Here is a 20,202-nt window from a genome sequence, read left to right as displayed (position 1 = left end):
AGATACTTCATTAAAAGCCTAGAAACAATGACTTTCCCAGTTTTGTGTTTGTTTGTTTATATTTTTATTTATTTTTAAAGGTTATTTATTTTAGTAATCTCTGCATCCAACGTGGGCTCAAACTCATGAGCCAGGCATCCCCTCTGACTTTGTTGAGGAGCTCTGTGTGGGGCATACCATCAATGTTTAGCTAGACGGTTGACATCTATGCCTTAGTCTTCACTTCCTGCTCATACAGAGCCTCAAGGTCAGGAGGGTTTAAGTCCTTTTCAGGTCTTTCCTGGGCAGGTGTACATCTCCAGGTATGTACACAATTGTACACATGTGTATGGCCTTGGAAAGGTCCCAGGGATATGTCTGAGCTTTTCAAAGTGTCTATAGACATCTCAGGCCTTAGCTTTTCCTTTTAAGCTTTTTGTTTTAGCTATTGTTTGCCCCTGCTGTTATCTACCACCTCCAGGCAGCCACAAAGTGAAACAACTACCTATAGATATTTTTGAAAATACCCCCAGAAAAAGACTTTTTGCTCTGAGTCAAGTCAAACAAAGACAAACTTGCAAGTGGGATCTTCCAAGGAACCACAGGATAGGTCAAATAATTCCAATTCTTTGGGTTCGGGGCCTCGAAGGAGCTTGAATCCAATTCTGCCATGCCAGGCTGCTGATTTTCATCGTGGTTGTGGGATGTGGCTTTCCAAGATTATCGTGAAGATATGGGGAAGCGGTCAGGATAAAACAAGTTAAAATACTATAAAGCTCACTCTTCTTGAAGTTTAGCTGTTTTCATGAAATAAAAGCTCCCCAGATTACGTCAAGCCTTTGTTTACTTTCTAGAGTTCTGAAAATGTTGTTTCCGACAATTTTTTAAATGAGTTTTCTCATTTCTTTTATAAGAAAAAGAGGAAAACTTTGGAGGCCTTTATTCTGTCATTTTCCCTGACATTCCAAATTAATTTTAAGTTAAAATGTGCTAACATTTCCCAGGTGTTTCCTGTGATTATACCTAAATATTTTTGTATATATACATGCATGTTTGTATTTCTTTATTAACGTTACCACACGTTTGTTTTGGAAATATGAAGAAATAACCTTGGTTGTCCTTATTATGTAATAGAGCCTGTGGGTTGAAGCTGTGAATCCTAGCAGAGAGGGTAGATGGCAGAAATGAGTCTAGAAAGATAAGTGGGAGTCAGATCCTGAAGGGTCCTATCTGCCATGCTAAGGAGCCTTCACTTTATCCTGACCATGGAGTTACTGGAGGATTTTTCATAATGGGATAGTCATGCTAACAGTTGCATTTTAAGAAGATCCATTGGACAACAATGTGAAAAACTGTGACAATGGGGCTAGAACAAATTCAAGACGCAGGATCGGAGTACATCAGTTGGATGTAGAGGGTGGAAAAAAGAGAGGAGCTGATGATGAAATTCAGGTTTCTGGTTTGGATGTCTAGGTGATTGGAGGTCTCCTTGGCTGTTTTGCATTGGATATACAGGAAAAGACTTAGGGCAAGACAGTGAATTGTATTTTGGACAAGTTGATATTGAAATGTCAATAGAATATTCAATTATAGTTTTCTAGTCATTGAATGGTTAAGAAGGCCTGGAGCTCAACAGAAAGTCGCGGGTGGCTAGACAGGGAAGTCCTTATGAAGAAGTAAAACCATTAGGGAGAGTGTGCAGTAGAAGGGGTCCACGTCCACAACCATGGGGAATACCAACTTTTCGGACAAAATATTGTGGTATTTAAGAACACCAGCTTTGCGGGGGGGCACTTGGGTGGCTCAGTTGGTTAAGTATCCGACTTCAGCTCAGGTCATGATCTCGTGGTTCATGGGTTCGAGTACCATGTCAGGCTCTGTACTGACAGCAGCCTGGAGCCTGCTTTGGATTCTCTCTCTCTCTCTCTCTCTCTCTCTCTCTCTCTCTGTGTGTGTGTACACCCACCCCTGCCACCACCACTCATGCTCTGTCTTTATGTCTCTCTCTGGAATAAATAAACACTAAAACTTTTTTCTAAAGAACACAGGCTTTGGAGCCAGACAGCCTCTTGTTAGCATGGTGACCTCAGGCAAGTTATTTTACCACAATTTCTACATTTTACAGATGTAAAATGAGCATAAGAATAGCACAGTTAGAACAGTGCTTATTACTTTTAGTCTCATTAAGAGATCTGTGAATAAGGAGTTGTCCAAGAAAGTAAAGAGGAAAGGAGTAGGAAAAGGAGGAAGGCCTCTAAAATACAAAGAAAATTTCAAAGAGATCTACCATGTCAAATTCTGCAAGATTCTGTAAGATAAGGTCTGAGACACACCTGTCTTTAAGCAATTAGTGGCTTCACCAAGAACAATCTCTATGGAATGAAATGAACCAGACAGTGAAGTGTTTAAGAACAATGAAGTGACAGAAAGAAAAATCAAGGAATCGATCCCATTTACAGTTGCACCAAAACCCATAAAATACCTAGGAATAAATCTAACCAAAGAGGTGAAAAATCTATACACTGAAAACTATAGAAAGCTTATGAAAGAAATCGAAGAAGACACAAAAAAATGGAAAAAGATTCCATGCTCCTGGATAGGAAGAACAAATATTGTTAAAATGTTGATACTACCCAAAGCAATCTACATATTCAATGCAATCCCTATCAAAGTAACACCAGCATTCTTCACAGAGCTAGAACAAGTAATCCTAAAATTTGTATGGAACCAGAAAAGACCCCGAATAGCCAAAGCAATCTTGAAAAAGAAAAACAAAGCAGGAGGCATCACAATCCCAGACTTCAAGCTATACTACAAAGCTGTAACCATCAAGATGGTATGGTACTGGCACAAGAACAGACACTCAGATCAATGGAACAGAATAGAGAACCCAGAAATGGACCCACAATGTATGGCCAACTAATCTTTGACAAAGCAGGAAAGAATATCCAATGGAATAAAGACAGTCTTTCAGTAAGTGGTGCTGGGAAAACTGGACAGCAACATGCAGAAGAAAGAACCTGGGCCACTTTCTTACACCAGACACAAAAATAAACTCAAAATGGATGAAAGACCTCAATGTAAGACAGGAAGCCATCAAAATCCTCGAGGAGAAAGCAGGCAAAAACCTCTGTGATCTTGGCCACAGCAACTTCTTACTCAACACGTCTCCAGAGGCAAGGGAAACAAAAGCAAAAATGAACTACTGGTACCTCATCAAAAATAAAAAGCTTCTGCACAGAGAAGGAAACAATTAGCAAAACTAAAAGGCAACCGACAGAATGGGAGAAGATATTTGCAAATGACGTATCAGATAAAGGGTTAGTATCCAAAATCTATAAAGAACTTCTCAAACTCAACACCCAAAAAACAAATAATCCAGTGAAGAAATGGGCAAAAGACATGAATAGACACTTCTCCAAAGAAGACATCCAGATGGCCACTGACACATGAAAAAATGCTCAACTTCACTCATCATCAGGGAAATACAAATCAAAACCACAATGATATACCACCTGACACCTGTCAGAATGGCTAACATTAACAACTCAGCAACAACAGATGTTGACGAGGATGAGGAGAAAGAGGATCTCTTTTGCATTGTTGGTGGGAATGCAAGCTGGTGCAGCCACTCTGGAAAACAGTATGAAGATTCCTCAAAAAACTAAAAATAGAACTACCCTATGACCCAGCAATTGCACTACTAGGCATTTATCCATGGGATACAGGTGTGCTGCTTCGAAGGGACACATGCACCCCCATGTTTATAGCAGCACTATCAACAACAGCCAAAGTATGGAAAGAGACCAAATGTCCCTCGATGGATGAATGGACAAAGAAGATGTAGTATATATATGCAATGGAGTATTACTCGGCCATTAAAAAGAATGAAATCTTGCCATTTGCAGCTATGTGGATGGAACTGGAGGGTATTACGCTAAGTGAAATGAGTCAGTCAGCGAAAGACAAAAATCATATGACTTCACTCATATGAGGATTTTAAGAGACAAAACAGATGAACATAAGGGAAGGGAAACAAAAATAATATAAAAACAGGGAGGGGGACAAAACAGAAGAGACTCATAAATATGGAGAACAAACAGAGGGTTACTGGAGGGGTTGTGGGAGGGGGGATGGGCTAAAAGGGTAAGGGCACTAAGGAATCTACTCCTGAAATCAGTATTGCACTATATGCTAAGTAATTTGGATATAAGTTAAAAAAAAAAAAAAAAAAAGCATAGACAGAGAAAAAAAAAAAAGAGGGACTAAGGGTCATTAATGGCACATCTTTCCCTCCTCTCAGTAAGCTGGTCTTTCCCAATAGATGCTTCCTTAAGGACAGTGAGTTCTGGATCCTATTCCACTTTATCCAGTCAATTGCAGCCATCAATGGGATAATAGGTCTCACCAGGTTACCTTTAACGCCTCCACATTTGTGTCTCGCACTCCGTAGGCGATCTAAGTAACTGATAATACAGGAACTCCTACAGACTCCCTAATTCGTGTTATTAGGGGCTTACAGCTCAGCACAAGGCCCAACTCTGTTTCTTCCGTGACCGCTTCGAAGAGTGTCATTTCCATCTTGGCCACAAGGTGGAGCCCACCTACTTTGGGACATCAGGTCACTACCCCGGAAGCATATCCTCCCGGTTCCCAACCGAGATGGCGGCAGCGGCGGCCAGATGGGTGCTGTTGCCTGGGGCCCGGCGGCGGCTTTGGGGTTTCACGGAGAGGCTTCTGGTTGGAGGCGCTGCCAGGAGGGTGAGCTTCTTTCCACTTGTCTGGGTGTCGCTTGAGACACGGCCTTTGCCGCCGGACCCCGCGCGGCGGAGCTGAGTCACGGGCCCCCGGCCCAGCGGCGGAGTCGGCGCCCCACACTCCCACGGCGCGTGGGGAACCAGGGGGCAGGGGATGCTGAATGCCCGCTGGGGATGAGCTGGCCTTGGTCACCCGCCGCGCGTGACCTGCTAGTGAAGCGTGGGATGACACCGGTTGCTGGCGCCTTTCCCGGCAGTTGCCCAGGAGTCGTAAAGAGTGCGTGTTGATTACTAAAAGCACAGTGGTTGCAAATGGGGAGAAATTAAAAAGTGAGACGAGAGTTCTTTTTGTCCAAGGCCAAGTTTCATCCTCAGCTTCCTGCGAACCCCGGAGTAGCCAAAGGAAAGTTTTGTCTGTGTATATATTTTTCTCATGATAACCTCTAGCTTTCTCCAAGGTATTTAGGAGGGACTTTAACGTGTGTTTAAAGAAAAAGAAAAATTGCCGACAGGCGAATGGTCCGTAGTCAACAAATCTTTCAGCCAGGGTAGATCTTGAGCATCTGCCCTTCTTCCTATCTTCTGTTTTTCTACCTTTTCCAAAACGTATTGCTTTTCTTGAACAGTGAAAACCTAAATCTCATTCCTTTATAGTGTATACATATTTTTACATTTTTCTCTCCCTTCATTGTCTCCCCCGTCCCCTGTTTCCTCTATAATGAATATTAAGCTTTTCTAGGAGAGGTACTGAAGTAAAAAGTTTCTGTATAATGATAATAACTGTTTGTTTTCCCTAAGGCGAAGGCATGTTTGCAGTCTTGTTGCTGGCTTTAGGAGAGTGGTTAAGGAAAGTTCCTAAGCCAAGCAAAGGGGTGTTTCTCACTGGAACAAAAGTTAAAATCAGAATAGTGATGTTTTGCTTCCTCTCTCCCACTCCTTCACCCCCAACCAGTCATTATATTTTGGAGGGAACAGATGGAGAAATACACAGGCTGCTACACAGGTTGTTCTGAATGTTCCTGAAACGCGAGTAACACGTTTGGACAACGGACTCAGAGTGGCCTCTGAAGACTCTGGGCTTTCAACATGCACCGTAAGTGATTCCAGCAACCACTGTTTCATTGTTAGGCACTTAGGAAAGGGCAGATGTTTATTTTAATCTAAGCTTTTTGTTGGATGGTGGTTGAAAAATAGGGGCAGTTCTTTGGCCTTGACAGGTGACTCTCATTTGTGAATCTTTCTTCCAGTGATACTTCCATACTGGATCTATATGTACTTTGTTTAAGGGTCTGCATCTGGTTCCTGCAGCCAGTTGTGTTGTTTGTTGTTAGTAGTTTTGATAATGAAAGAAGTACCTTCTCTAGGCTACTCTGTGCCAGCTGTTTTTGCATATATTGTCTTATGTGATCTTTAATTTTTAAACTTTTTTTTTAAAGTAATTGCTACATCCAACGTGGGGGGCTCAAACTTACAACCCCAGGATCAGTAGTCAGATGCTCCACTGACTGAGCCAGCCAGGTGTCCTCTATTTGATTTTTAAAATAGTTCTTTGTAGTAGGCACCAGCACACCCATTTTACAATTAAGGGTCAAGTTCAGAGAAGTTAAATGGTTTTGTTCAAGTCACACAGCTAATACATGACAGAGCCAGGATTTGAACCTAGATTTTTCTGACAGTCTCTGATGTTCTTCTATATATTATAGTTGTTAATTGGCTGTAGTAACAAGGGGCTAAAAATCTGGGTCCTCCATGAAACTGGCAAGTAGTATTTTAGCACTCACCGGTAGACTGATCATCAACATTTTTAAATCTCCTAGTTCTTAGGAATGTGTTGTCAATCCACTCAAGTCAAGAAAACTTTAGTGCTAAGACTGGAAAGCATTTGTTTAAAAAAAAAAAAAAAAAAAAAAGGAAGGAGACTGCTCCCTGTATACCTCTGTCCCCCCAGAAGAAAGAAAGTGATGTTTTATTTAATTTTTTCTTGATTGTATTGAGGTTGGGCTCTGGATTGATGCCGGAAGTCGGTATGAAAATGAGAAGAATAATGGCACAGCTCACTTTTTGGAGCATATGGCTTTCAAGGTAAGTTGTAAGACTTTATAAAAAAGCATTTTCTTTAAGAGCCATTAAGCACAATATCTCATTCTAAGGGAAGGAGAACTACTTCAGTAGTATAGTATAATTTATTTATTTTAATCTTTTCTTCTTTCCAGAATAATTACCTGAAACACTGACCGTTCTATAGAGTTGATGTCAGGGTCATCTGAAAGTATACACCATGATGCACTTTAGGAATCAGATTTGGTCCTTGCATGAAACTGACATGGCTTATGTCCTCATATTCATTGCCTGAAGTCCTTAGAATAGATGAGAGATAAAGGAAGGTATCATAATTTTCTTTTCTGTTTCAGGGCACCAAAAAGAGATCCCAGTTAGATCTGGAACTTGAGATTGAAAACATGGGTGCTCATCTCAATGCCTACACCTCCAGAGAGCAGACTGTATATTATGCCAAAGCATTCTCTAAAGATTTGCCAAGAGGTATTGTTATTATGTACACTGCAGATAGGTAATTTTCACAAGAGCCCAAAAATAACTTAGTACTGGTTTTATTATGTCTGTTGTGAAACCCCCAGAAATGTGAAAAAGATGAACCAAACTATGTGGGGGAGGTGGGTACCTATTTTTTCCTCCAAATATGACAAATGATATCAAACAGTTGTAGGCTGCAAGTCTTGTGCCAACCTGGCTTAGTCAGTTGAATGTCTGACTTGTTTTTGGCTCAGGTCATGATCTCAGGGTTATGGGATTGAATCTCATATTGGGCTTCATGCTTGGTATGGAGCCCGCTTAGGATTCTCATTCTCTCTCTCCCCCTCTGCCTCCCCCTCTCCCCCCCTTTCCCTCTCCCCCCCTTTCCCTCCCCCTCCCTCCCCCTCCCTCCCCCTCCCCCTCCCTCCCCCTCCTTCTCCCTCCCCCTCCCTCCCCCTCCCCCTCCCTCCCCCTCCTCCTCCTCCCTCCCCCCTCCCTCCCTCCTTCTCCCTCCCTCCCCCTCCTCCTCCCTCCCTCCCCCTCCTCCTCCCTCCCTCCCCCTCCTTCTCCCTCCCTCCCCCTCCTTCTCCCTCCCTCCCCCTTCTCCCTCCCCCCCTCTTTCTCCCTCCCCCCCTCTTTCTCCCTCCCCCCCCTCCTCCTCCCTCCCTCCCCCTCCTTCTCCCTCCCTCCCCCTCCTTCTCCCTCCCCCCCTCCTTCTCCCTCCCCCCCTCCTTCTCCCTCCCTCCCCCTCCTTCTCCCTCCCTCCCCCTCCTTCTCCCTCCCTCCCCCTCCTTCTCCCTCCCTCCCCCTCCTTCTCCCTCCCTCCCCCTCCTTCTCCCTCCCTCCCCCTCCTTCTCCCTCCCTCCCCCTCCTTCTCCCTCCCTCCCCCTCCTTCTCCCTCCCTCCCCCTCCTTCTCCCTCCCTCCCCCTCCTTCTCCCTCCCTCCCCCTCCTTCTCCCTCCCTCCCCCTCCTTCTCCCTCCCTCCCCCTCCTTCTCCCTCCCTCCCCCTCCTTCTCCCTCCCTCCCCCTCCTTCTCCCTCCCTCCCCCTCCTTCTCCCTCTCTCCCTCTGACAGTCTCTGATGTTCTGTATATTATAGTTGTTAATTGGCTGTAGTAACAAGGAGCTAAAAATCCCTCTCCCTCTACCTCACTCTATATCTTTCCCTCTTTTTTCCCCACTCCCCCTCTGTCCTTCTTGTGCTTTTTCTCTCTCAAAAAAAAAGTTTTTCTCCAGAGCCGTTCCTGTGTAGGGAAATATTTTTAGTTGTATCCAGTTTACTGCCTACTTTTTTCCCTCTCGCTTTATCACTGTGGACTACTGGGCTTTTTAAAATTTTTATTTATTTTTTTAAATGTTTATTTTTGAAGGGGAGAGAGAGTGCGAGTGGGGGAGGGGTAGAGAGAGAGGGAGACACAGAATCTGAAGCAGGCTCCAGGCTCTGAGCTGTCAGCACAGAGTCCAACATGGGGTTTGAACTCCTGAACCCTGAGATCATGACCTGAGCCAAAGCTGGACGCTTAACCAACTGAGCCACCCAGGCATTCCTACTGGGCTTTTTTTTTTTTTTTTTTTTAAACCTCTCTTATCTTTACTGCATTTGCACATTTTAGTTCTTCATCTTGGAGTACACTTCTTTGTTATTTTCCTTTCTATTAATTTTTTAAAAATTCAACTTAGAATTAAAAAACACCTAAGAAAACAGTTCACACATTTCTCTTGGTTGCATCTGGCACCCACTGATGTGTTCTCTGTATTTGAACTTGTTCTGTTTTGTTTGGATTCCACATGCAGAAGATTTGTCTTTTTGTCTGAGGTATTTGTCTTTTTCTGTCTCACTTCATTTTGCATGATGCCCTGTAAGTCCATCCTTGTTGTAGCAGATGACAAGATTTCATTCTTTTTTTGTGGTTGAATAATAGTCCATTATAGAGTATTGCATTCCACAGTGTCTTTATCCATTCTTCCACTGATGGACACAGAGGTTGTTTCCATATCTTGGCTATTATAAATAATATGCTGCAGTAAACATGGGGGTGCATAGATCTTTCTGAGTTAGTGTTTTCATTTTCTTTGGATAAATACCTAGAAGTGGAATTGCTGGGTCTTCTAGTATCTTTTATTTTTAGTTTTTTTTAAGGAACCTCCGTACTTTTACAAAGTAATTGCACCAACTTACAGTCCCACCAACAGTACACAAAGGTTTCCCTTTCTTCATATCCTTGTCAGTACTGGTTACTTTGTCTTTTTTGTTAATAGTGATTCCGATAGGTATCAGATGTTATCTCATTGTGGGTTTGATTGGCGTTTCCCTGATGATGAATGATGTTGAGCATCTTTTCTTGTGCTTTTTGGCCATCTGTCATCTTTGGAAAAATGTTTATTGATACCTTCCCATTTTGTTTTAAGTTGTTGTTTTTTTTTTTTTTTTTTAAGTTTATTTTGAGAGCAAGAATGTGTGATTATGAGTAGGGGAGGGGCAGAGAGAGAGAATCCCAAGCTCAGGGCTCCAACTCATGAACCATGGGATCATGACCTGAGTCGAAATCAAGAGTTGGACATTTAACCAACTGAACCACCCAGGTGCCCCTTGATTATACATCAGTATAGGTGTATTACAATTTTTTTTTAAGTTTATTTATTTTGAGAGAGAGAATTAGAGCATGGCTAGGGGAGGGGGAGGGAGGGAGAGAGGGGGGGAGAGAGAGAGAGAGAGAGAGAGAGTGAGAGAGAATGAGAATGAGAATCCCAAACAGTCTCTGTACCAGCAGCATGGAGCCTGACTCGGAGTTTGAACTCATGAACCATGAAATCATAACCTGGGCCAAAACCAAGAGTCAGGTGATTTACAAACTGAGCCATCCAGGTGCCCTGTATGACAAATTGAATACATGTATTGCAATACTAATACACATAATATATTAACGAAATTTTTTTTTAAATGTCTATTTTTGAGAGAGAGTGTGAATGAGTGTGAGTGGGGGAGGGGCAGAGAGAGAGAGGAGAGACACAGAATCTGAAGCAGGCTCCAGGCTCTGAGCTGTCAGCACAGACCCTAATGCAGGTCTTGAACTAATGAACGGGGAGATTATGACCTGAGCCGAAGTCGGATGCTTAACTGACTGAGCCACCCAGGCGCCCGTTAATACACATAATATTAAATATACATTAAAAAGAAAGATTCTAATTAAAACATAAACTCCAGGAAATACGAACTTCCACTTGAGCAAATACTGTCTAGACTACCAATCCCGTATTACAAGAGAGTCTTCACACGGGATTCCTTATCCTTCTATCTGTCTTTGGCCTTTTCATCACCCGTCATGGCTTTTGGTTCTTATGTGGACAGAGTTTTTTTATTTGGTTTTATATTTTTTCCCTTTGGTCATGATCTCTGCAACTGGCTTGCTTTGGTCTAGCAATCTGTTTCAGCATGTTGGGCAATCTACAGGTAATTATAGGAGGTCATTGATACTCGAACATAATTGCTTTGGAGACAAGGCCCCTTAAAGCGAATCTAAACAAGGAACAAAAGTTTGCAGTAGAGTAAAAAAAAGAAACTAAAGATTATTCATGTTTTGTATTTGTTAAAATTTAGATTGTGATTGCAACTATGTACTAGTTTTTTTTTTTTTTTTTTTTTAAGTTTATTTACTATTGAAAGCATGTGAGAAGGGGAGGGTTGGAGACAGGGAAAGAGAGATTCCCAAGTAGGCTCCCCACTGATACCACTGAACCAGATGTGGGGCTTGAACCTATAAACTTTGAGATCATGACCTGAGCTGAAACCAAGAATTGGACACTTGACCAACTGAACCACCCAGATGCCCCTGTATGAATTCTTTTTTTTTTAATTATTGCTATTTTTTTTAATGTTTATTTTTGAAAGAGAGCGTGAGCAGGGGAGGGGCAGAAAGAGAGGGAGACAAGAATACGAGGCAGGCTCCAAGTTCTGAGCTGTCAGCACAGAAGCCGACAAGGGGCTCGAACTTATGAACCGCGAGATCATGACCTGAGCCAAAGTCGGACACTTAACCGACTGAGCCACCCAGGCACCCTGCCCCTGTACAAATAGGTTAGGTTTTTCCTTTTTGGAGAAGTATGTAATTTTATAGCATCATATAGCATCCTTGAGTTCACTTTGGGCTTTTTGCAAATTTGGGTCATTCTTATATAAATAATTTGAGGGCTTAATCACTTTTTCCCAAGGGTCACTTTTAATCCTTTGATAGCAATAGGTATCTTTTTTGGGATACCTATCCTTTTCTTCACATGTTAACTTTCCATCTCTGTTAGATTATGGCACGTACTGGCTTGTTTGTATAGCAGCATCATTGCTTTGGGGACTGGGGTAGCAAATATTTGGGTGCTGTGGATCCTCTGTACCTACCTAGATGTTTTTATACAGAAAGTTTTCGACTTTTTAAAATTTTCATACAGAACACTATACACTTGGGTCATGTTTGAAGTGGTAGAGTCATTACAAGTGTTGTGGAGACCTCGGATAAATTTAGGAATTTTTCCCAAGTTCTTTACCACAGGGGTTTATATTTTATATTTTTAATTTTAATGGGAGTAAATTTGTTTCTTCCTGGCTTAATCATTTAGTCAAAATTGAATGATGGTCAGCATCATGGTTTCTGATGCTAGCTTAATAGATCTTAATATTGAAAATTAAGACTCTTCGTGTTTCTTCTTGTTTTATTTTTAATTAGCTGTAGAAATTCTTGCTGATATAATACAAAACAGTACATTGGGAGAAGCAGAGATTGAACGTGAACGTGGAGTCATCCTTAGGGAGATGCAGGAAGTTGAAACCAATTTACAGGAAGTTGTTTTTGATTATCTTCATGCCACAGCTTATCAAAATACTGCACTTGGACGGACTATTTTGGGTCCAACTGAAAACATCAAGTAGGTATAATTCTCAAGATTTTTTTGGAGAAAAAATGATGTTTTGAAAATTCAGAAATATTTCAAAGTGTAATGTTTCCTCCCTGATAATCTGAATGAAATTGTAGTTAGCTACATTTTGGCCCCATCTAACTCCCAGGTGTCTGGGCTCTTGGATAGTACTGAAATAACAAGTGACGGTATCGGCTCTTTGTTCTTGATACAGGAAAGTTGAAATTCTTCATCTTTTTTTGATACTTGTTGTCTGTATCCTATTTCTGACTGCATTTAACTTAGAGTATTTTTAAGGTCCAATTTAATTTCAGGTATATTATATAAAGATCTGTGCTTTTTAGTTTCCTTTTATATTGCTTTTCTTTCTCCATTACAGATCTATAAATCGTAAGGACTTGGTGGATTACATAACCACACATTATAAGGGGCCAAGAATAGTACTTGCTGCTGCTGGAGGTTAGTCGATTTACATTTCTGTAACTGAATGATGAATCACAAAATTCTACTCCTGAAACCAGTACTACACTATATATATATATATATATATATATATATATATATATATATATATATATCTTAACTAACTTGAGTTAACTAACTTGAATATAAATAAAAAATAAGTAAATAAATTTCTGTAACTGTTTTAAACACAGTCATAGAATGATGCACTTGCTAGTTTGATCCTGTTGGGAGAGGTCCTGGGGTTTTTTATTTAAAGAGCAAATTGTTGAGTATGCTATTTAAAGGGAATGTGGAGCACTGGAAATAGACTTTCTTCTCTTCAGTAGAAGAGGAGGTTAAAAAAACCTATTAAAAAAACAGAAAAACTTACAGATATGAGTGTACACACATAACTTGCAAGGAAAGGGCACATGAGCGAACTGGGAGATAATGACATTTGAAAGATAGTGTACTAGAGTATGGGAATCTCTTGAGATTTTAAATTATTTCTTGAGAACCAACTTCATCCTCGGTCAGGCATGAATTGGATATGTTACGTTGTTCATTCTTTGATTTGTTCATTCAGTAGCTCTACTAATTACTGAGAAGGGGAACTGTGCAGGGAGCTTAGAGTGTTTAAAGGGAATCCCACTATTTGAGTGGCTTCAGGGCAAGGCTTCCTTGGGGATGTTTGAAGCCAGTGAAAGAAAATTTACGTTAGACTCTGCTGGATTTCGTGGCAGTCTGAATTTAGGCAAACAGTACATTTTATTGGTTTCCAGTTTTGTTTTCACTTTGTCGTTTTAGGGCAAAACAAAGATAGATGGAGTTTTCTTTTGTGTAAATTTAATTTTTGTCTTTAGAAATGACAATAAATTAAAATTCTAGTTGCCCTAGTTAGACTTGTGAACTAATTACTTGGGAATGATGGAGAAAATGAATATGAGGGTTAAATACCTTTAACAGTTTATTCATTAGGCTCTCAAGCTAAATCGTATTATCTTTGTAATAGCCGTCAGCGCACTCTGAAATTCTCTTGTGTAACAGTGTTTCTAAAATGGATGGTGCCGACTGGGGGTCCACATTTGAAACTGCCTCAGAACAGGAAGACTTAGGCCTCAATGACCACACTGGGAGGTCTCCGCCATGGTCGTTGGCACATGGACACAACAGGGTTGTTTTGTTTTTTTTTTGTAATTCATAGGCTCATTTCGACCTTGCTGAAGTAGAGTTAATGGCTTGTCCTGTATTAATTAGTATTTTGTCTTTTTAGTACATAAGTTATGATGAGCGTTACAAACAATGGCATCTTAAAATCAATGAAAAAGACCAGACCTAGCTTCATTAAAAAATTTACTGGCTCCCCTGCCTTCTGCATGAGGAGAAGTAAAGGTGTGGGAGCAGGAGCTATCTGGAATGTCTAATCAGGAGGGCAGTAGGTGAAGTTGTTAAAGCAGTGGAAGTTGGTGTTACCAGGTGCTGAGAACTGTGTGCGTGTTCATGGTTTTTCACTCTCTGGTTGTCATTCTTGGACCACCAGGGTTTCCCGTTGTTTTTTTACTGTCTGGATTGGTATCCGAGGTGGCTCTCCTAGACAGTGCTTCTGAAAACACACGGTCTTGTTTTATACCACAGATTTGTTTGGAAAATAATGGGTGTAAGTTGTGCTTTTACATTCTAAAGGAATGTTTCATATAAATAACATGGCAGTATTTGTAAAAGCACTTGCACATGTCTAAGTTTGTTTCCTAAGTTTATCCTTGTGTTTAAGAATCCTTCATTGGCTGAATCTGTTTGGGTCATGAGTTTGGATTAGTAACATGTTTTTTTGTTTTTGAGCGAGGTAGAGGATCCAAGTGACTGAGGGGCGGAGAGAGAAGAGGGAAAGAGAGAATCCCATGATGGGGAGGGGGGACAGAGAGAGAGAAGCAGCGTTCATCTGAGGTGGGGCTCAAACCCACCACCTGTGAGATTATGATCTGAGCGGAAGTCAGATGCTTAACCAACTGAGCCACCCAGGTGCCCCTAGAATCTAAGTAATCCTTAAGTTTTGGATGGCCAGCAGTGAATATTTGGATAGCTCTGGATTTATTCAGAAATTTAGATGAAATTCTTTTGAATTTTGACTGCTGCATTCTGATAGCAGAGCTCAGAGAACAAAGCATATTTATGTACCCAGCCTTCTTTAAATTAGAGCTCATGTTCATATTCTTTTCTACTTTAAAAAAATTACTGAAAAGGGGCTTTTTGCTAGTTTGCATTCTAGGACCTTGAGTAACTTAATGTAACAGGATTTTATATAGAATGTATTCTCCAGCTGTTTTCTTATCCTCAGCTGTGAATTTGTTGGTATGTTAATTGTTCTACAGACTGAGAAAGCTGTGCAACCCCAAGCCTGTAACAGCAGGGCAAGTGTGCTGTCAGCTCACTCTGAAGTGGCTTTCAGTGAGTGCGAGTAGATCTTGTGTAACTTTGATCACATGATACTACCTTGAGCTTATTGTAAAGTTTGGCAGTTATTGGTCTGCTGTAGATTGTACTGCTACTAGATGTATGAAATATTTTCCTTCAATTTAGGAGTTTCCCATGATGAACTGCTTGAGTTAGCCAAGTTTCATTTTGGTGACTCTTTGTCCACACACAAAGGAGAAATACCAGCTCTGCCTCCCTGCAAATTCACAGGAAGTGAGGTAGGGCAAGCCTCCTTAGCTAGTATTTAGCCCTTTGGGTTTCTTGGGTTGTATTTATGAATGAGTGTACAAAATGTGCTTATTTTAACAGGAGTAAAATGGAAGAAACCAGAGGCTTAAATTGAAACATAGAAAAAGGGAAAAGGATGGATTCATTTGCTTATAGTCCATATTATTTAACCACTTACTTTCCTAATAAGGAAACAAGGTTTTGAGGGGAATGTGATAATTTGGTCTTCTTGTGCTTTTTCTTTGACACTGTGCCCAGTTATGTATTGTGAGCTATAAAAGTGTTTCTATTTTTAAAACTCCCCAAATTTTTATTTTCACATCAGGTTTATTCTTCATTAAGTTCTGCCCACAGTACACTTCTGGGAGTAGCTGTTAGAGCCAGAACTTGCAGAGAATCTGCTACTTGTCAGCTGTAGCCATAAGTCTTGTTCGGAGGCCTAGTTTGCCACATTAGGGATGGTGCTCAAAGGAAATCTATCAAAAGTGGTCTGATGTTGGCACATGCATAGAACTGTAGCATTGGTAGGACAAAAATAAGCTTTGTGTCCCTGTTAGAAAATAGTTGTGTCACGATTAGAAATTAGAATGTTCCTGATTTCTGCCAGTGAAATAATGCAGTCCTTTTTGACCAGGTAACCATCTGGTGGCTATGTATGTAGTTTTTGTTTGTTTGTTTGTTTTAAGTGTTTGAGAGCAAACATGCACATGTGGGGTGGGGGGGGGGGTGGGCAGAGAGGAGAGAGAGGATGCAGAATGCACAAACTGTGAGATCATCACCTGAGTCAAAGTCAAGAGTCAGACACTCAACTGACTAAGCCACCCAGGTGCCCCAGTAGTATTTCAATTGCAGATCTTTTGGTGAAGTTTTTTTTTCCAGAACTCAAGAAATCTTTCTGGATTAGACTGTTCAATGTAATGAGGCATGATGTGTTTCTTTCCTGTTAAGCCTGTTACACAGTGGCAATCTTTTTTTTTTCCCCCCAAGTTTATTTTGAGAAAGAGAGGGTGTAATTATAATTAGCAGGGCAGGGGCAGAGATGGGGAGGGAATCCCAAGCAGGCTCCGCACTGTCAGCACAGAGCCTGACTCGGGGCTCAATCTCCCAAACTGAGATCACGACCTGGGCTGAAACCAAGAGTCGAACGCTTAAATGACTGAGGCATCCAGGCGCCCCTATACACAGGCAGTCTTCACTAGAGTTGTGCTTTCTTTGTTTTAACTAGATTCGAGTGAGGGATGACAAGATGCCTTTGGCACATCTTGCAATAGCTGTTGAGGCTGTTGGTTGGGCACATCCAGATACAATATGTCTCATGGTTGCAAACACACTGATTGGCAACTGGGATCGCTCTTTTGGAGGAGGAATGGTAAGTGATTTTAAGAATAATTTTCCATAATAAATGTCAAGGCACAACTCTGTCTTGTGAATGGACTTTTAAAATACAGACTGATCCTGGAGTGCATCCTGGGCTGGGAAAGATTTTTGTGTGTGTCCTAAGTATGTAAGTTGGATAATTAGCAAAATTTGAAGAAGGATAGAATTCACTAATAGTACCATTATCAGTGTTAATATTCTAGTTTTAATAATTGTTTTGATGTTAATCTCCTTGGATTTTAGAAGTGTACACAAAACATCACATCTCTCAAACAGTTGAAAAAATATGTTAAAGAGGAGGATAAAGCAAACATGGTAAAATAACAGTTGTTAGAGAATTTGGATAAAGGAATTCCTCATACTGTTTTTGTACCTTTTCTGTCTGAAATTACTTCAAAATATAAAGTATGTTTGTACTCAAGGATTTCAACAAAATATACTTCATATAAACATCGTAGGCTTCACATGCAATAGAATTTGAAATCTTTAAGCATACACAGCGAGGAGCCCTACAAATTGGGTTGGTAACGGGAATGAATTATTTTAGAATTGGTGCAGCTGCTATGTTAATTATAAGGATTCATTGCTTTTACGTTGTGAATTTCTCTGGGGGTACACTGGGCTGGTGAGAGAAGTATTGTTCTTAGTCTCATTGAATTTTAACTTCATATTGAGATGCTGCTAGATAAAACGGAGACACAGCTTCTCAGGGCATTCACTATTTGCCACAGAACTCATTTTGCTTTCTGGTAATTTGGGCACGTATACCTACAGTTCTCTTGGACAATTATTTTCGTTACAGAATCTATCTAGTAAGCTGGCCCAGCTCACCTGTCACGGCAACCTCTGTCATAGCTTCCAGTCTTTCAACACATCCTACACAGATACAGGATTATGGGGCATCTATATGGTTTGTGAACCGGCCACCATTGCAGATATGCTACATGTTGTTCAGAAAGAATGGTGAGAAAATAAATCTTGTTTAGAATTCACACTGTTTTTAAGTTTACATATTTATTTTGAGAGAGTGAGAGCGAGCAGGGGAGAGGCAGAAAGAGGGAAAGAATCCAAGCAGGCTCCGCATCAATGTCAGCACAGAGCCCAACACAGGGCTATCTCACAAACCATGAGATCATGACCTGTGCTGAAATCAAGAGTCGGACACGTGACCAACTAGGGCACCCAGGCATCCCTAGAATTCATGTTTTTACACTGTTGACTAGTTTTCATGGTGATAACTAGCATTTAGTCAAGAGAAGACTAAATAGGGGCACCTGGGTGGCTCAGTCGGTTAAGCGTCCGACTTCAGCTCAGGTCATGATCTCGCAGTCTGTGAGTTCGAGCCCCGCATCGGGCTCTGGGCTGATGGCTCAGAGCCTGGAGCCTGTTTCAGATTCTGTGTCTCCCTCTCTCTCTGACCCTCTCCCATTCATGCTCTGCCTCTGTCTCAAAAATAAACATTAAAAAAAAAAAAATTAAAAAACTAAATAGCTGGTTGCCATGTTTTTAAAGATCACAGATGTTTAAGTCTCATGTGAAGTTGACTTATAGAAAATTCTTAATCTTTAAGAAGGTTACTTCAGAAAGAAGTTCCTAAAGTTTTGCAAGTTACCTGGTTTGAATGGTGGTGTTATGCAAATCTGAAGTTGCCATTGCTAAAGAAAAATGTATTGTTTTACTCAGAACCACTGCCTTGAAGCAGGAAGTTCCTCTCCTCCACCATTCTTAAATGGCTTGTATGTCTCTAAAGCTCCTCAGTGGGGTGTAATTGTTAATCAGTAGGTATAAGTCAGCTGGATTCTTGTGAGAACCTAGTGGTCCACTAACTTCTCTCTTCTAGCAGATCAGATCCTAGTATGAGGATTAGTGAAGTCTCAAAGTGATGGTAGCATGTCTCAAAATGTGGTCAGCCTACCTTTGTGTTGTATCGAACCTCTATCTGCAATCATACTAAGGTTAAGAAAAATTAATACCAGGATAAGAATCAGTATTATTTCAGGGGTGCTGGGTGGCTCAGTCAGTTAAGCCTCCAGTTTTGACTCTGGTCAGGATCTCGCAGTTCGTGAGTTCAAGCCCTGCGTGGGGCTCTGTGCTGAAAACTCAGAGCCTGGAGCCTGCTTCGGATTCTGTGTCTCCCTCTCTCTACCCATCCCCTGCTCATGCTGTCTCAAAAATAAACATTTAAAAAAAAAAGTGAAAAGCATCAGTATTATTTTAGCTTTTGTGTAGCTATTGAATAGGATCAATAACTTTTCACTAAGTTGAAATCATAATTATGTGTATATTGTGGAATAATATGTATAGTGTCTTTAAGTCATTAACTCAAAAAGTCATTTTCAAACTACTTGACATTTTGATTTGGTTTTAGGATGCGACTCTGCACAAGTGTAACAGAAAGCGAAGTTGCACGAGCCAAAAATCTTCTGAAAACAAACATGTTGTTGCAACTTGATGGTAAGAATAAAGACCTACGTTCTATTTTCATATGGTTGATCAATATTCCAGTACCTAAGTGTTTCCTCCTCTTGTAAACAGGTTCCACTCCAATCTGTGAAGATATTGGCAGGCAAATGTTATGCTATAACAGAAGAATTCCCATCCCTGAGCTTGAAGCAAGAATTGATGTAAGTAGTGTTTAGACACTGTGAGGCTTGTACAAAAGTTCCTTGTGACAAAGCTGAAAATAGGTGTCCTAAATTCCTGCTTTAGTTCTAAAAAGTTCCAGGTACAGAATGTGTCTTTACTATGAAAAGCTCCGAATGCTAGTTATCTTCTCTATTTTAGGCTGTAAATGCAGAGATAATCCAAGAAGTGTGCACCAAATACATTTATGATAAGAGTCCAGCTCTTGCTGCTGTTGGTAAGCCTGGCTCCTTTTCTTTGAAGTACAGGGTGCCTAATGCCTAAGTACTTGTCTTTTATTCAGTTTTAACTGTTTGTCTTTTAATCCTTAGGTCCCATTGAGCAACTGCCAGACTTTAACCAGATTCGCAGTAACATGTGCTGGCTTCATGATTAAAATGCTCCTAATCAACATATTTCGACCATATATATTTATACAGCTAACAGATCTGCAAGTTTTAAGCTACCAGTCCCTCGAGAAAAAAAATATACTTGAAAATTTGAATGAAATACTGCATCAGACTTTGAAAGGCTGTAAGACCACCACAGCGAATGGTAGATAGCACACTCTGAAATTATCACTTGAAATAGAAGCTTAAGAATGAAAATTTGTACAATATTTTCAGTTTTATTATAAAAATGCACACACAACAAAGATTGTCAGAAGTCATTTCTTGGCTCTACTTGCATTCAGCACTTGCTCTTGGGCAGCTTTCTTTGCTTTTACCATCTCGACGAGTTCCTAGGAAGGGAGAAAGGTGTTAGAAATTGGCAGGAAGTATGTAAAACATTGAAATTGGGTAAATCTGTATATTATGATTACCACCAAAAAGGCTGATTTTACTGACCGCCAGAGTTGGAAAGCTTTCTTTTTAAAAATTTTTTT

General features: G+C 40.8%; 2 protein-coding genes across 4 annotated transcripts in view; one reads left to right on the top strand and one right to left on the bottom strand.

The window, feature by feature from the left end:
- Positions 1 to 4,581: 4,581 nt before the first annotated feature.
- On the top strand, positions 4,582 to 19,971 carry PMPCB (peptidase, mitochondrial processing subunit beta). The gene is made up of 13 exons (XM_003982687.5): positions 4,582 to 4,740; positions 5,689 to 5,829; positions 6,732 to 6,818; positions 7,148 to 7,277; positions 11,984 to 12,182; positions 12,553 to 12,632; positions 15,195 to 15,307; positions 16,543 to 16,686; positions 17,497 to 17,657; positions 19,063 to 19,148; positions 19,230 to 19,318; positions 19,479 to 19,554; positions 19,649 to 19,971. The coding sequence occupies exons 1-13, from the start codon at positions 4,642 to 4,644 to the stop codon at positions 19,711 to 19,713; spliced, it is 1,470 nt and encodes a 489-aa protein (XP_003982736.1). The 5' UTR covers positions 4,582 to 4,641; the 3' UTR covers positions 19,714 to 19,971.
- DNAJC2 (DnaJ heat shock protein family (Hsp40) member C2) overlaps positions 19,925 to 20,202 on the bottom strand; it is a 37,190-nt gene continuing 36,912 nt past the window's right edge. For all 3 annotated transcript variants that reach the window (XM_004001540.6, XM_011280341.3, XM_011280342.4), the window contains one exon: positions 19,925 to 20,058. In XM_004001540.6, the coding sequence (XP_004001589.3) occupies positions 19,984 to 20,058 (75 nt within the window). In that variant the 3' untranslated portion in view covers positions 19,925 to 19,983. The remainder of the gene's footprint in view (positions 20,059 to 20,202) is intronic.

The sequence above is a fragment of the Felis catus genome, chromosome A2 (genome assembly GCF_018350175.1).
Source record: "Felis catus isolate Fca126 chromosome A2, F.catus_Fca126_mat1.0, whole genome shotgun sequence".
Taxonomy (NCBI): Eukaryota; Metazoa; Chordata; class Mammalia; order Carnivora; family Felidae; genus Felis; species Felis catus.
Note: the sequence above shows the minus strand (reverse complement) of the source record. Positions and strands in the feature narration are given on the sequence as shown.